General features: G+C 44.0%; 1 protein-coding gene across 1 annotated transcript in view; it reads right to left on the reverse strand.

Annotated features, from left to right (window-relative positions):
• Nucleotides 1–276: 276 nt before the first annotated feature.
• LRMDA (leucine rich melanocyte differentiation associated) overlaps nt 277–16,993 on the reverse strand; it is a 1,236,952-nt gene continuing 1,220,235 nt past the window's right edge. The window contains exon 7 of the mRNA XM_040320646.1: nt 277–517. Within this exon, the coding sequence (XP_040176580.1) occupies nt 438–517 (80 nt within the window). The 3' untranslated portion in view covers nt 277–437. The remainder of the gene's footprint in view (nt 518–16,993) is intronic.

Below are 16,993 nucleotides of genomic sequence, written 5' to 3' on the forward strand. Positions count from 1 at the left end.
TGGGCATGTGGATGGCTGGGACCAAATTTCTTTTGACGGTTTAGCAACTGGGGTAGGGAAATTGGCCTGCTACAATCTGATTTAGGTGTACCACTAGCAGATTGCCCACAAGTGGTTGGGACACCTAATTACACCTTCATTCCTCTCAGTGCAGGTTTCTGAGAGGACTGAAGGTATAGTGGGGTAAATAATATACACATTCAATGTAGGTTTAGAGGTGGCTGAATCTAAATGAAGTAATTGCTAGACTTTCCATATTAGGAGCAAACAAACAAATTCTCTTGTAAAAAGTATTTTATTTTTGTCAAGGGCAAGCTGAACATCATGGCCAATTATATCCCTTTACCACTTAATTCATCATGTCAATTGGCACTTGTGTGAGTAAATAAGAAAAGAAAAAGTATCACTTTTCTGGTGGACAATACTCAGAAAATTGGTCACAACTGGTCATCCCGTATGAATCTGTTGCCTTCTGAATGTTTCCCATAGTAAATGTAGCGGCATTTCCCTGCAACTCCTGAAACACAAAAAATAATGGTATTCATTATCATATAGCAGAACTCTGAAAATAGCATTAAAGACACAAATCTAAGTGCCTTGTGGCTAGTTGGCATTTATCTTCAATGGCACCCTAACACACACACAGTCAAAACACAGGCATATGTTAAATAAATGTGTTAGCTTGTGGTACCATGGAAAACAATTAAGCAAGAACAATTTTTGGCCTGCTGACAGAAGTTGAGGGCCCATTAAAGATGAATGGCAACACATCAGGTCTCAGTGAACCACAAAACATGCAAAAAGCTGTGCCAGAAAGGACTTTATTACTGTGGGATTGAAATCTGAATAACCTATAGGCACAATATTTTATTTAAATGTTGCATTATCAGCTAGATTTAAAGACTCACATTAGCGTATGGCTGATTTCTATAACTGGAGCCTGTAGGCTTGTAAACTTTGGTGCCCAAAGCAGCACTCCACTGCTAGGTTTACCCACGTTACATACAACATGTAACCAGTAAAACTATACTAATCCTAACCCATTTTACAATGTTGTTTCAATATTGTTTCAGTCTGGAAATACTTTGTATCAGACCCCTTTTGCCACAATTTTGCCACGACTGTGGCACGACTTGAAGCAATGCCTGTGTATTCTTGATGTCTAAGGATCTCAAAATGCATCAAAGTCAGACCAAAGTAGCGCAGGTACTACTTTGAAGTCGCACAGATATGAATGGTACTCATTGGAAATCATGGGGTGCAACTTGTCATGCGTCTTTGCAGTCCCAAGTCGCAAAATCGTAAAAGGGGCCTTATTACTAATAATGAAAAAGATATGAATGCCTGTTACAGGACTAATTTTAAATCCAGCTCTGTATGAATTACCAACACATTTCTGCATAGTTTACAGGGAATAATACAATATAATGTGTTGCTCCATGGAGAGTTTTGTCCTTTTTATTTCTCAAGGTGGCATTGACATTCTGCCCTTACACAGCTGAAGAACTTATTGCCATGATGGACACTGCCTGATCAACATTATAGGGAAGGAAAATGGTGTTCTGAATTTACAAAAGAATTTCCTGGATTATTATTATATAGGATTTATATAGTGCAGTTTGCGCAGCACTTTACGACATGAGGGCAGACAGTACAGTTACAATACAATTCAATGCAGGAGGAATTGGAGGGCCCTGCTGCTTGTTAGAGCTTAAAATCTAAAGGGGAGGGACTAGTGATACAAAAGGTAATAACTGTAGGTGATAAGCTGATGGAGAAAATAAAAGTATAGTAGTTGGGGGGGCGCAAAATAAACAAGCAGTGTAAATACCTAATTTGAGCTGTCTTCAGGTCAGTCACATGACTCGCGGCTGCTTTACAGCTCCGAGACAGGGCTTCTGTGGAGGAGACAAGCAGTCACATGATCTCCCGAGCTGACGTCAGAGGGAGATCATGACCCCTCCCTCAGAAGCCATTCATCAGAGCTGGAAAGCAGCAGTGAGTCTCGTCACCGGCCTGAAGACAGCTCAAATTAGGTATTTACACTGCATTTTGTAAAACTAAAGACATTGGGGCAGATCCACGTACATCGGCGCATATATAGACCGGTGTAGCGCATCTCATTTACGTTACGCCGGCTCAACTTAGAGAGGCAAGTACCATATCCTCATAGTATTTGCGCCCAACTTTGCGCCGGCATGACGTAAATTCTGAGGCGTAAGCCGCGTAATTCAAAGTGGGAAGGAAGTGGGCGTGTTCCATTAAAATGAGCCGTGACCCCATGCAAATGAAGGGCCGAACGGACGGCGCATGCGCAATGACGCTGACTATGTTCAGCGCCTCTCTGCGCATGCTCAGAACTCAGCCTGGCGTAATCAGTGAGATAGGAACTAGGCCCGGCGTAATTAGTGAGATACGCCCAGACATGCGCCCGTCCAGTGCAAAAGTACTGTACATCCTCTTGTTTCCCCCCCTGAAGCAAGGTACTTTTGTTCTGTTGTCTGTTGGTGTGTTTTTTGGAGAGATGTCTGCAGCTCCCAAGAAGAGGAAGCACAATTACTCCCCCCAGGAGAGGGCTATTATTGTCAGGGCCATGACCCAATATGATAGGTACCTCCATGGGCCTGAGAGTATCAACACCACCAAGGCCAGGAGGAGGGATATCCTGCAACAGATTGCAGACGATGTTAATGCATTGGGGAGTGAGGCCAGGACCCCCAATGAGATCTTGAAAAAGATCAATGATCTCAGGTGCATCGTCCGAGGTAAGCTGGCTAAGATTACCGCTCATGCCATGGGCACTGGAGGGGGACCATCAACCACTCTCAGGCTCAATGCTGAGGAGCGGGTGGTTGCCCAGTGCCTCCACAGGCATCAAGTGGAGGGAGTGCCTGGATTTGACTCCATTGAGGAGGTCTTGAGGACAGGTAAGTGTTTTTTTTCTATCTGGTGTGTAGCATGTGTGGGGGGTGAAGGGAATATGTGACAAGTGTGTGGATCCTCCAACCTGTGAATGTTTTGTGTCATCCACAGATGTGCAGGAGGGTGCTGGGCCATCTGGCCAGTCCACAGCCTCCCCCGGACATGAGTCTGAGGCAGACCCCCAGGCAAGTCAGGCGTCATCTGTGGAGGGGAGTGGCCACAGCTCTCCTCAGGAGGAGGTTGAGGAGGAGGAGGTGCTGAGTGGCAATGAGTTCCTTCTCCATTTGGAGGAGTCTCCCCCTAGGGCTGGCAGCAGTTAGGCCTCCATCAGGGGTAGCTCCTCCCAATCCTCCCCCAACAGGGCTTCCCCCCAGGGGTCTCCCCTACTCCTAGGCCCCAAGCCACATCAGGAGCCAGGAAGGCCACCAGGAAGACAAGGGGGGTGGCAGACGTTCTGCCTGAAAATCTGCGGAGGGAACAAGACCGCCAGACCCGCCATCTGGCTCAGGTTGCCCAGACTATGAAGCGCATGGCAGACAGCATGGCCTCCACAAAGGAGTCTGTGTAGGATCTGGCCTGCAACTCCTTGGCTGTGATAACCTGCCTGAATGACCTACAGACCACCACAGCAGGCGTGGGTCAGGAGGTGCGTGCCCTGACCGAGGCTGTCCGTGCCAACACGACAGCCATCCAGGTGGGGGTGAGGCTGCAGGAGGACACCAATGTGGTCCTCACACGCATCGCCCTGGCGTTGGAGGGCAGGCCGCCAGGTGGGCAGAGACCAGGGGATGCTCCTCCTTCTCCTGATTCCCCCCCCCATGAGTCTTCCCTGAGGAGCCGGGGCCGTGGCCGCCGCAGGCTTAGGTCACGGCAGCGCCGGTATTTTTTTTTCTTTTTACTCAGGTTATGAGTGTTTTATGTTTTTTATTTTTTAACTCAGGTTATGAGTTTTTATTTTATTTTGTAGACCCAGCACACGGTTAGTAGTGCTGGCTACAGTGTGAATGATGTTTGAATGTGGGGGTGACATTCCTGCCGGAAAAGGGGTATCACCCTCAGTTGTGGTGGAGAAGGGATCCCCAGGACCAGGGAGAAGTGATCCCCAGGTCCGTATGAATGGTGTATGAATGTCCAGCAACATAATTGGAGCCTTGTCGTGGTGTTGCTGCTCACAAGTCCAGAATGGGCTTGGGCTAATCCAATTTGATGAGGATGTGGGGTGTGTGTGCTAGGGACCACAGTGGTGTGCATGCGTGCATTCTCCCCTTGTGACTGCTGCTCCCTCAGAAGACGGGGTAGCCTCGGTTAGGGGGGGATTGTCTGGTTCGGGGGTCAGGTCATCACGTATGTCAATCTCCAGGTCCTTTCTCACGGCGAAGTTATGCAACATGCAGCGATGATCTTGCACACAAAGTTTGGGGAATACAACCGGGTACCCCCAGACTTATCCAGGCATCAGAAACGGGACTTCAGGAGGCCAAAGGTGCGTTCCACCACTCCACGGGTACGTGTGTGTGTATCATTGTATCTTTGCTCTCCTGGGGTTTGGGGATTCCGGAATGGAGTCATGAGATGGGGTCCAAGTGCATATGCAGAGTCACCTGGAAGGGAAAAGACAGGAGGATGTTAGTCGTGCATGTGCCCCTCGTGATGTCTGCATCATGGGGGGGGGGGGACAGACATGCCTGACACCCATGTCACTCACCAACCAGCCAGCTGTCCCCATACACGTTCTGTTCAAATTCTCTTGGGATGGGGCTTTGACGGAATATGTAGCTGTCGTGGCTGGCCCCGGGGTGTTTGGCACGGACGTGCCATATGAGGCATTGGGCATCGGCTATCACCTGTACGTTGATGGAATGCCAGTGCTTCCGATTGCGGTATAGGTGCTCTGTGTCATGGGAGGGCTGTAGTGCCAAATATGTGCAACCAATGTCCCCCACGGTGCGTGGGAATCCTGCAATTCTGTAGAAATCACGCTTTGCCTTCACCCGCAGGTCCTCCTGGGTGGGTCTGATGATTTGGTTGGCCATGCGTCTGAGGATTGCAGGGATAACCTGGTGCACACATCTGCTAATGGAGGATTGTGTCATCCCAGCCACAACTCCACTTGTACGCTGGAACGAGCCACTGGCAAGGAAATGGAGTGTTGCCAGTACCTTGACCAGTGGCTCCACTGCATGTGAGCGGTGTGTCTGGCTGGTGATGTCATCTTTCAGGGTTGTGGTTAATTCCATGATGGCAGTAGGGCTGAATCTGAAGATGCGATACACCTCAGAATCACCCATGGCAAAGACGTTTATGCGCAGTCAGTATATCCTCTCCCGTGCCCTCCTCCTCCGTGCCCTCCTCCTTCTACGCGCATCTAAAGCCAGTAGTATAGCTATGACCATGGATGCCCCTGGCATGCTGGCATACAGATTGTTGTCCTGCAAGTGTGGCTGCTCAGCTCGTGCCTAACGGTGCTGCTAAAGCTGACCTGCACACGTCTGGTGCAAAGTTAAAGCTGCTTTTATGAGGGGTAACTTTAGACCGGACGTACAGCTTACACGCACATCGCGTAGCCGGCGCCGGACAAACATACTTTTGTGGATTGCCGTATCTCCCTCATTTGCATATTTGCATAGCAAAACAATGGTGCGTTCAGCGTATTTTTGCGCCCACGATGCGCCGGTGTAGAAAAATTACGTCGGTCGGAAAAACCTATTTTTCAGGCGTATCTTGTTTTGGGGATACAGCGCATAGATACGACAGCGCATATTTACACTTACGCCGCACATCTCAAGATACGCCAGCGTAAGTGCTTTGTGGAACTGCCCCATAGTGTGCTATGCCAGCCTTTAATAGCCTAGTTAATAGCTGTGACATCAATCTTGACAGAAAAGAATGGGGAAGCAGCACGCAAGGAAGGAAATGTTATGAGCTTAGTTTTGGATAGATTGAGTTTGAGGAAGTGGTGTGACATCCAAACTGGTATGGCTGTTAGTAAATTAGTGATGTGTGATGGAGTGAGCTGAGGGGTAGAGTGATAGATTTATTTGGGTGTCACCAGCCTAGAAATGGTATTGCATTCCATAGGAGGCTGACCGAGGGAGGAGGTGTAGATCAAAAATAGGATGAGAACCAACAATGAGAATAGTCATGGAGACCAAGCGCGTGGAGTTTTTTGAGGAGGAGTGGTGGTAAACTGTATCAAAGGCAGCAGAGGTGTCCATTAGCTTGAGTACAGAATAGTGACCATTGGCTACAGCATTAGTAGGGCGAAGGGCGAAATCTAGACTGATTAAAGGAAATTTGTACTAACAATTTCTGGCGTTTGTAAGCAAAGTGTAGGTGAAGCAAAGACTTTGAATCTGTATATTATATACAGTACAGACCAAAAGTTTGGACACACCTTCTCATTCAAAGAGTTTTCTTTATTTTCATGACTATGAAGGCATCAAAACTATGAATTAACACATGTGGAATTATACATAACAAAAAAGTGTGAAACAACTGAAAATATATTTCATATTCTAGGTTCTTCAAAGTAGCCACCTTTTGCTTTGATTACTGCTTGGCACACTCTTGGCATTCTCTTGATGAGCTTCAAGAGGTAGTTACCTGGCGCAGCACCCCATCACTCTCCTTCTTGGTCAAATAGCCCTTACACAGCCTGGAGGTGTGTTTGGGGTCATTGTCCTGTTGAAAAATAAATGATGGTCCAACTAAACGCAAACCGGATGGAATAGCATGCCACTGCAAGATTCTGTGGTAGCCATGCTGGTTCAGTATGCCTTCAATTTTGATTAAATCCCCAACAGTGTCACCAGCAAAGCACCCCCACACCATCACACCTCCTCCTCCATGCTTCATGGTGGGAACCAGGCATGTAGAGTCCATCCGTTCACCTTTTCTGCGTCGCACAAAGACACAGGGGTTGGAACCAAAGATCTCAAGTTTGGACTCATCAGACCAAAGCACAGATTTCCACTGGTCTAATGTCCATTCCTTGTGTTCTTTAGCCCAAACAAGTCTCTTCTGCTTGTTGCCTTTCTTTAGCAGTGGTTTCCTAGCAGATATTCTACCATGAAGGCCTGATTCACACAGTCTCCTCTTAACAGTTCTAGAGATGTGTCTGCTGCAAAAGGTGGCTACTTTGAAGAACCTAGAATATGAAATATATTTTCAGTTGTTTCACACTTTTTTGTTATGTATAATTCCACATGTGTTAATTCATAGTTTTAATGCTTCCAGTGTGCATCTACAATTTTCATAGTCATGAAAATAAAGAAAACTCTTTGAATGAGAAGGTGTGTCCAAACTTTTGGTCTGTACTGTATATAATTTTTTTTTTTTCGGAGTCTCTGAGTACTTGGATGATCATGCCAGTTATGGAACTAACATTTTAGAAAGAGAAGCGAGTGATAGTTCCCTCCTTATTATATGGAATATAAGTTTCCTTTAATTGTTGATATTTAAATGAGCCTCATATAAAGCCTAACTCAGAAATGTTTTGTTACTAGGTAAAGTGGGAAATGTCAGTAGTATTTAGCAGCTGCAGGAGAAAGATGAAGGTATTGGTTCTGCTATAGACACCCGCCCCTCCTAGCCAGGTATACAGGGGGCCACACAGGCCCCCTAGAGTATGGGGTCGGGTTGCATTTGTGACCCCTATAAACCCTGTAGCTCATTGTCCTGCTGCAGAAAAAATTTGGGGCAAATTGCACGCTTCCCTGTAGAGGGAGCAAGTGTACCTAGAAGAATTGATGCTGTTTTGAAGGCAAGGGGTGGTCACACTAACTATTACTTTGCTTTGGATTTATCTTCTGTTCATTTTGTTTCCATTCTATTAAATGATAAAAATAAACTATTAACGTTCTACTTCTACTAGTTTATTTATTTTATCCTTATATATATTTTTCCCTTTTTTTATATATATTTATATATATATTTTTTTTTTTGTTTTGTTTTTGTTTACACCTATGTTTCCTGCTGGGCTATGTCTATAATTGTTTTGTATCACAATGTTGGATGTGACTTTTCAATAAAACCCTTTGTACAAAAAAATAAACTATTAACACTTTAATTTCTGAAAGCATGTTTCATTTACATTTACTGTATTTGTAAATATAGGTATATATAGGCAGATAGATATCCTGATAAATGCGCACATATGTTTCATGAATCTAATATCAGTGCTTTTCCATTAATACACTTTAATTTAGTTGCACTGGATAGCCAACCAATATCCAGCAAGTCTACTTAAATTGATATCACAATTACTGATCTGCAAACTTGTTACTCTGTCATACTCTGCATGACAGCAGGATACTTTCAGAAATTCAGCAATGGCAGCCATATATTTCTTATAGGAGGTCATAAATAACTTTGTATGCCCTTTAGTAGTTTTATACAATGGCCCGGATTCACAAAACACTTACGCCCACGTATCTCGAGATACGCCGCGTAGGTGTAAATATGCGCCGTCGTATCTGTGCGCCGTGCCCACAAAACTAGATACGCCTGAAAATAGGCTTCAATCGACCGACGTAACTTTCCTACGCCGGCGTATCGTTGGCGCATATTTACGCTGGCCGCAAGTGGTACTCCCATTGATTTCCTATTCACCTATGCAAATGAGGGACATACGCTGATTCACGAACATACTTGCGCCCGGCGCATAATATACACGCTTTGCGTAAGTCCTACGTCCGGCGTAAAGATATTCCCCATATAGGAGGCACAAGTCATGCAAAGGTATGGACCAGGGAACACAGCCGTCGTATTTTACGTTGTTTACGTAGTACGTGAATAGGGCTAGGCGTAGGTTATGTTCACGTCGTAGGCAGTGATTCAACGTATCTTAGGCAGTTGTTTCGACGTGATTCTAAAAATGCGCACTGGGTTGCATCCACGGGACGGCGCATGCACTGTACGTTATTCATAACTTTATGATGCTCAGTCCTTCATTTACATGGGGTCACGCCTCATTAGCATGGCTCACGCCCACTTCCACCTATGCTGGCTTACGCTGAGGAAACCCAGCGTAGATTTGAGAGCGACTGGGGGCGAGTGCTTTGTGAATACTGTGCTTGCCTCTGTGCGCTGCGTCGGCGTAGCGTATATTCGATACGCTACGCCGGCATAAATATTCGCCAATATATGTGAATCCGGACCATACTGTATAAGTTAATATGTAAGGTATCACATTGTATTGTTTTAGTACAATTATTATTTTTTAGATACAACTCTGTGCTGTAGGAAATGGATTAATACAGAGCACAACACAGACTAATGCAAATTTATACAGCGACTGCAAAAATAACCTTGGACTTTTTCTGGTTTGACAGTGAAAGAGTGTGCAACTGCACATCAAGAAGAGTTAAGAGTACAAATACATTGATAGACATTGAATAAAAGAAGACTACAGAGAGCCACCCTGCAAGTTAAGTTATGGCTATAATAAGAGGAGACGCTGTCAAATATATAGACAGGACAGGAGCTGTGCACAGTGACAGGAAGCAGAGCATCTGACAAAGATACTGGTGCCAGTACTTTCCTGCACCAATCACATCCCTAACAAGAGGTGACAACACTTCCCTGCCCCTGTGTCTTGAAGATCTCTCATCACTGCTCTATGCTTATCACAAAAATCATTCCAAGCACTGGTGCTGGAAGGCTTCTGAACTTATTACACTAAGATATGATTCCAGAATAAAGATAAAAATGAGTGAGAAACTTGAATGTGCTGAACACCCATTGTGCTTATCAAAGGTGCTCTTTAATCCACACAAGGAAGTCAAAAGAGGCCCAAGGGTCAAGAAAAGATATTTTACAAAACTGTAAATCTCTTTCCTTTTTTCTAGAATCCATTGATTAGGATTGATGGGTTTAAAACTAAACCCCAAAAGAATGTGTCTCGTCTGATATTATTTTATACATTGAATATATAAGACAATCATTAGTGAGCTTATTTATTCTAGAATCCTTTGAAACAACATATTTGTACACAAGGTAAGCATCAAATATTAGCAGATTTTCTACTGGCACATACCACACACACACTAGATATTGTCTTTAATTATGACATATTGCATGTCCCTAAAACCTAACAGAAGTGTCTCTTGGACTCATTTCTATGCATTATGGCAACATGATTGTTATTTAAAGTGGTTGTAAACTCTTACATATACCCAGTGAAGAGACTAGCCGCAGCCAGGGATGGACTGGCCATTGGGTCTACCGGGAGTTTCCCGGTGGGCCGATGCCTCAGTGGGTCGGCTTTAGTGACAGTGGACTGCTGCCCCCCTCCGCTCCTTTGTCTCTCCCTCCCCGCAGCGCTCACCTGGGGGGGAACAGAGAAGCAGGGATGACGACAGAGGAGCGGGGGGGGGGGACCAGAAGGAGCATGGGGGAGGGGACAGACAGCTGACTCAACAGCTATCGCTTGGGAGTTTCTCACTTCTGCCTAATCTTGTCCCATGGGGGGGCACCGACTTGATTCTTTGCCCCTGGTGAAATAATGTCTAGCTTCCCCACTGGGACTGCCTTTAAGAGTACCAGTACCAGCCGTTCTACTCTAATGAAGTAGAACGGCTAGTGAAGGGGAAGAGGGGGCTTGAGTGGCCGGGGGGGGGGGGGGGCGCGGGAGTTGTCTGGCCGCCATGGGAGAGACCTTTTTAAAGTGGGCCGGTCTTGATGAAGTCCAGGGCCAAATTTTTGTCCCAATCCAGCCCTGGCCGCAGGTAATACACTGAGATGAAATAAATCCTCCTACATAAGTTGTACCTGTTTATTTGAAACCTTCTCTTCTCTACATCCTTTCAAAGTGCTGAATATTTAAAGCTTGTCTGAGAGTTCAGAAAAAAGGGGAAAGAAAGCTGAAGTCACACTCTGCAGAGCTCAGTCAGGAGATCACTGATAGCTGAATGGAGAAAAGGCACACACTCCCCTTTACACAGCACCTAGGAACAGAGCTGAGGCTATCAATCAGCTGAAGCTCCCTTGCCTGTCACCATTTTTCTCTTGGTGTCAGGAAAACTTGTCAGAAGTGACTCATGCTGATAGGAGAGGATCGAAGTAGCAGACAGAAATGACACTTAGTGATTTTAACAGAGGGTAGTGATGGAGCTTGCCCCTACCTCCTGCCCCACACACACACACACACACATTCTTATTGGTTCATCCAAAGGTTCAAGTGTAGAATCTGTTCATTTCTACCATCAATAGAAACACTATATTATACATCTGTCCCAAAGTGAATCTCTTTAGTGTGCTAGTATTAAATGTCCAATTAAACATTCAACTCAAAGTCTTGCCTGCTCTCCAATAAGGGGTATGTACCACATACCAACTTTTCCTGGGCTATGGTTTTCCGTTTGCATAAAAATCCTGTTCTACAAGCATTTTTATAGATCTTTTTTTTTCATTTTCAAAGAGAATGTAAGGTCCAAAACATAAATTAAAGTTTTCACTAAAAGCTATGTATATATTATATATCTTAAAGGAGTTGTAGAGGCAGGAGTTTTTTTTATTTATCCTAATGCATTAAGATAAAAAGCCTTCTGTGTGCAGCAGCCTCCCTAATACTTACCTGATCCCCATCTCTGTGCAGCATTGTCCACGAGTGTCTCAGTCGTCCAAGACTATCCCTTCTGATTGGTTGAGACACAGCAACGGTTCCATTGGATCCCGCTGCTGTTAATTAAAGTCAGTCAGCCAATCAGGAGAGAGAGGGAACGGGGCCAGATTGCAGCACTGTGTCTGAATGAACACAGGGAGCTGCTGTGACTCGGCTCGGGTGCCCCCACAGCAAGCTGCTTGCTGTGGGGGCACTCAACAGGAGGGAGGGGCCAGGAGCACCAAAGAGGGACCTGAGAAGAGGAGGATTGGGGCTGCTCTGTGCAAATCCATTGCAACAGAACAGGTAAGTATAACAGGTTTGTTATTTTTATTGAAAAATAATGAGACTTTACAATCACTTTAAACTGTAACTGCACCCAGCCTTTGCAGTTTAATATGCAATTTACAGAGAAAATAAAGAATGGGAACATGCTCAAGGTTGTGTAAACACCCATCTTTCCAAGGTCGGTGGGAGCACAGTCATGAACTTGGCAAAAGAAAGCTAAACTTAAGAAATAGGAGATGCCAACAGTCTAACGACTACTGTTGGCTTCAGTTTCCAACTGAAATACATGTTTTAGGTGAAATGGCCTTTTAAAGAGTTGTTTGAGAGGGAATGCTCAGGTAAATGTAATAATTTCAAGACTGCCAAAACTGTAAATTTTCACATGTTTACCTGTATCTATCTCCTTGGTTTGTGTGTTGTAAAATACCCAGTATTACAGCCCAATAGCTCAAGCTGAAATTTTCACAAAAAATACAATTTAAAGTGGACACTTTTAAATAAATAATGTTTGCGGGAGTTTTTGTAATGACTCTCTTTACTGGACAGTCTTTACATGATAACTATACTTTAAAGTCCAACTCCAAGAAAAGTAAAAAAGTGGAGCTGTCCTTGCAATGCAAGGGTTAAATTTAGGTCTAGGGGATAGGAAACGCAGCTTTACTTACCCAACCCTCTGCTCCCCCAACAGCTGACGCTCTCGTCTTCTCTAAAATGCTCTGTTGTCTTTCCCATGGCATCCTCATGTTCAGTGCAGGTCTATGGGCTCTGCATTGAACTTGGTGACATCAGAGAGTATCCAATCACTGAACATCCAAGGACTGAAGTGTAGGGGAGAAGGGGTTGTGGGAACTGGTCTTGGAGCACGGAGGGAGATTGTAGGAGCAGGGTATTTGGTAGGTAAATTTCCTTTTCTTCTAAGGCCGCGTACATACGATTGGTCCATCCGATGAGAATGGTCTGATGGACCGGTTTCAGCGGTCCAAACCGATCGTGTGTGGGCCCCATCGGTTAGTTATCCTTCGGTCAAAAAAATAGGAACTTGCTTTAAAATTGAACCGATGGACGCCTAACCGATAGGTCAAAACCGATCGTTAGTATGCAAAAGCATCGGTTAAAAACCTGCGCATGCTCAGAATCAAGTCGACGCATGCTTGGAGGCATTGAACTTCGTTTTTTTCAGCACGTCGTTGTGTTTTACGTCACCGCGTTCTGACACGATCGGTTAATTAACCGATGGTGTGTAGGCGCGATGGACCATCAGCTTCATCGGCTAAACGATGAGAACGGTCCTTCGGACTGTTCTCATGGGATGGACTGATCGGGTGTACGAGGCCTTAGTCAGCCTCTTCTGTTCATTTGCCTTTATCAATGTTTTGCATATATTAATACCTAATGACATGACTTGTATTTGTGCTTATACATTAGCTCCAAATAAACACTGACTTGCATTGAAAACATGCTTATCTTGCGGTCCTATACCTAAACCAGCATTTAACGCTTTCAGTGCCTAGGGCAGCTACACTCTTACTTTCTCTAGAGTTCAGTTTTAAAGTGCAAAATATTAAGTATGGCCCTGGTAGACATAGACTTTACTAACTGGTCTTCCTTGCATTAACCCTACTGCAGTGTGGCCCCCACACAATTCTGTTATTATTATTATTATACAGGATTTATATAGCACCAACAGTTTGCACAGCGCTTTACAACATTAGGGCAGACAGTATGGTTACAATACAATTTGATACAGGAGGAATAAGAGGGCCCTGCTTGTTAGAGCTTACAGTCTAGGAGGGAGGGTCAAGTGATACGAAAGGTAATAACAGTGGGGAATGAGCTGATGGAGATAATAAAAGTGCAGTTATTAGGTTGAGGCAGGGTAGCCTTCTCTGAAGAGAAAAGTTTTTTAGGGATTCGCTAAAAGAAGATAGATTTGCAGATAGTCTGACAGATTGTGACAGGGTATTCCAGAGGATTGGAGAGGCTCGAGAGAAGTCCTGGAGGCGAATATGGGAGGAGGCGATGAGGGAGCTAGAGAGCAGGAGGTCTTGGGAGGAACGAAGAGAACGATTAGGTTGGTATTTTGAGACTAGGCTTGTTTACAATGTTTACTCTAATGTTTCTTATTCTGTTGTAAATATGGTTGAGCTTAGACTATGATATTCCTCACATGACCCATCATTCTCTTTTTGCCACTATGAGCAGTCCACACAGTGCAGGAGATTATTGGGAGATGTCCAGGTAGCCTTTTAACACCTGCAAGTGAGTCCATGTCGTCATGGGCCATATTTTATGATTTTTAGCTAAAGCGCAGTTATACGTTAGAAATGTACTGGTCTGGTCTTGCTAAAGCATCATAGAAGAAAGACTCTGTGACTTAAGTTGGTGTGAGAGATGAAAGTGTGAGTCAGCTGTCACTTTGCATTATATTGTCATTATATGCTTACCCAGTCATAGGACAGATGACAGATTTGGGGGAAGGAGGCAAGCTCAGATGCCAACACTTGCTTTAGGAATGAGATGTGGGCTTGAGGGTAGCTTAAAAGTCACTAAATATAGGAAAATAATATTTCAGCCTGGAAGCTGGTAGAGGTGGAAATACATAGTTTTAACGATCAGGCTATACAACTTGACCATTCCACCAAGGCACCCTGCTGAACGATGCTAAAGTCCAGATAATCTCTTTCCTTTTCCCAGAACTATGCTCACAGTGAAAACACTGGCAGCAAGAAGAGAGCCAGGAGTTCTCAGCATGACAGCACATGAGAAATCAATGGTGACATGACACAAGAGGAGGGTGAGGTGTGGAGTGAGGGATCTCTAGGGACACATCACAAAACACTACAGGTCATATAATTTCATTGATGTGGACTTACAAACAAAGATTAGTTGTTACCAGCACCTTACAAGAAGGATGTAAAATCAGTCAAGACAATTACACAGCTGGTGGGCAAAATATGTGCAACAGATACCCATTTAACCCCCTGTTTATGGAAAGGGAAGTAATAAGGAATTGTTTGAATAAAAAAAAAAAGTTGAATTCTATCACTGCTACAATAAATTAAATGATTTGCTAATGATACAAGAAGAAATGTATTTTCAGTCTGGGGAATTAGTGTAACATTCTACAAATATGACCTTATATACAAACTTACTAGCACTTATTAGTACAAAATATGTAGCAGCTGCTATTATGTTTGCTTGTGCAAATTATACAATTATACTGGAAATGTTGATGACTTCAGGGTTAAAACCGCCTGCAAAACGCAGCTGCAGCGGCGTTTTGCGGGCAGTTTGGAGGCAGTTCGAGCGGTTCAATGGGCAGTGCGGGTGGTTCAATGGGCAGGGGCGCTTTATTCACCGCTCCTACAGTGTCTCAAAGATGTGGCTGGCAGGACTTTTTTTAGCGTCCTGCCAGCGCAACGCTCCAGTGTGAAAGCCCTCAAGCTTTTACACTGGAGATAAAGGAGCCGTTCTTTCAGGGTGCTTTGCAGGCGCTATTTCTCTTCTCCTCTTGCTCGCACTATTTAGAACACAAAAAAGGCTGCCGTGCGAGGCTCCACCCACTCGTTCACATCATTCATTCACAGAGTTCTGTGATTGGAAAACTACAAGTCACAACAGCCTTTGAGGCTATCGGCTTGCAGTTCTCAATGAACTACCAGGACACTGTTGAGAGCTCTAGGTAATCCATTGGGTTTTCCTGACAGTGTGTAACTGCCTGCTTGTACAGGGTATGGGCAGAAAGATACATTGACAAGTCTGCAGGAGTCCTGCATAGCACCTGTGATCTGTTGATCGCGGGTGCAATGCTTTACAGTCTCCTAGTAAAAAAAAAATATGAATTTTTACCTCCGAAAAATTTGCATTTATTTATTTGAAAAAGTGAACTTATCCTTTAATGCGTTTATACCCGTATATGCTATACCCCCTTGATTTAAAAAAATATAGGAGAATTTTTATATGTATGTACACATACATGCATTTACACTTGTACTATACAGCCCACGCGTTTTTACAAAATAACTTTCTGCCAGGAATATGATGGTCCTACATCAGTGCAGTGTACAAGAACGCAATACTGATGTTTGTCTCAACCTTTTAACTGCAACTTTTGCTGGATAGCTTGGTTTCTTGAAAAATAGCAGAGTTATTGGCAGGACCAAGCAGTGAAAATAAAGTAAAAAATATAAAAAAAAAATATAAAAAATAAACGAATGCAGCCACCACATCTCAGGCTTGATAAGCTGCAATGTAATACATTTTTGATTTTTAGTTTAATAATGCTTTAAGCCTCATGGGCAAGACTTTCCCTATTCACATGCCTGGAAGCTTGGAATGTATGGATATGGATTAAGGCACCCTACTGGGCAAAGAATTCCTTTTTTTTTTAAAGGAGAAGTCTGGGACTGGCTCAAAGATCATGAGTTGAGCCATCACATGACAGCTCAGTCTGCTTGAGAGGAGAGCAGTAACAGTCAGTCATTGTCAGTCCTCCAGCACTCACTAGACCGTCAGGTGGGGAGGGGGTGGATACAGGTGGCTCATGCACTCAGTCAAAAACATCCAGCTTTTATTTTGCACAAAAAAAAGTCTCCGTCAGTCACTCTTTTCTGTCTTCCCTCTGAAAAGTATTTATTTTTGCCCCAGGATTTATAAATGTCAGGGATTTATTAAAGTCAGCCTAGCCTAAAAAATACATCTTCTGATTATCCCAACCCCCTGGGCAGTGAGAACATACATGAATGGTTTCATGTATATAAAAAATACATCACCTTCTTTTTCGGTCTTATGATCATCTTTAATGATGTTGTCCTTTTATTGAGAGATCTAATTCATTACTCACTTTGGGGATAAAATTGTCTATTGGTTGGTACAAAAAAAAAAAAAAAATATCCGTTTTTTTTTAGCAACAACTATGAACTGTGAGCAAACTGCACCACAGTTGTATGCATTCACTAAATATAAATATATGCTTGGTCTCAAAAATGTTTATCTACGCAAAGATGTCTGCACCAATGTACGAGACAGCATACATCGTATCCCCTGACCCCAACTGCTTTTTCTTGCTTCTAAGATGTAATGTGACCTTAAATTCAGTCTACTTACTATTCATGTATTCCTGACTCAGGGACTATTAACCTGATTGCACTTAATGTGAATAGGGAAGAGCACTATTAGGTG

The sequence above is a fragment of the Rana temporaria genome, chromosome 8, assembly GCF_905171775.1.
Source record: "Rana temporaria chromosome 8, aRanTem1.1, whole genome shotgun sequence".
NCBI classification, from domain to species: Eukaryota; Metazoa; Chordata; class Amphibia; order Anura; family Ranidae; genus Rana; species Rana temporaria.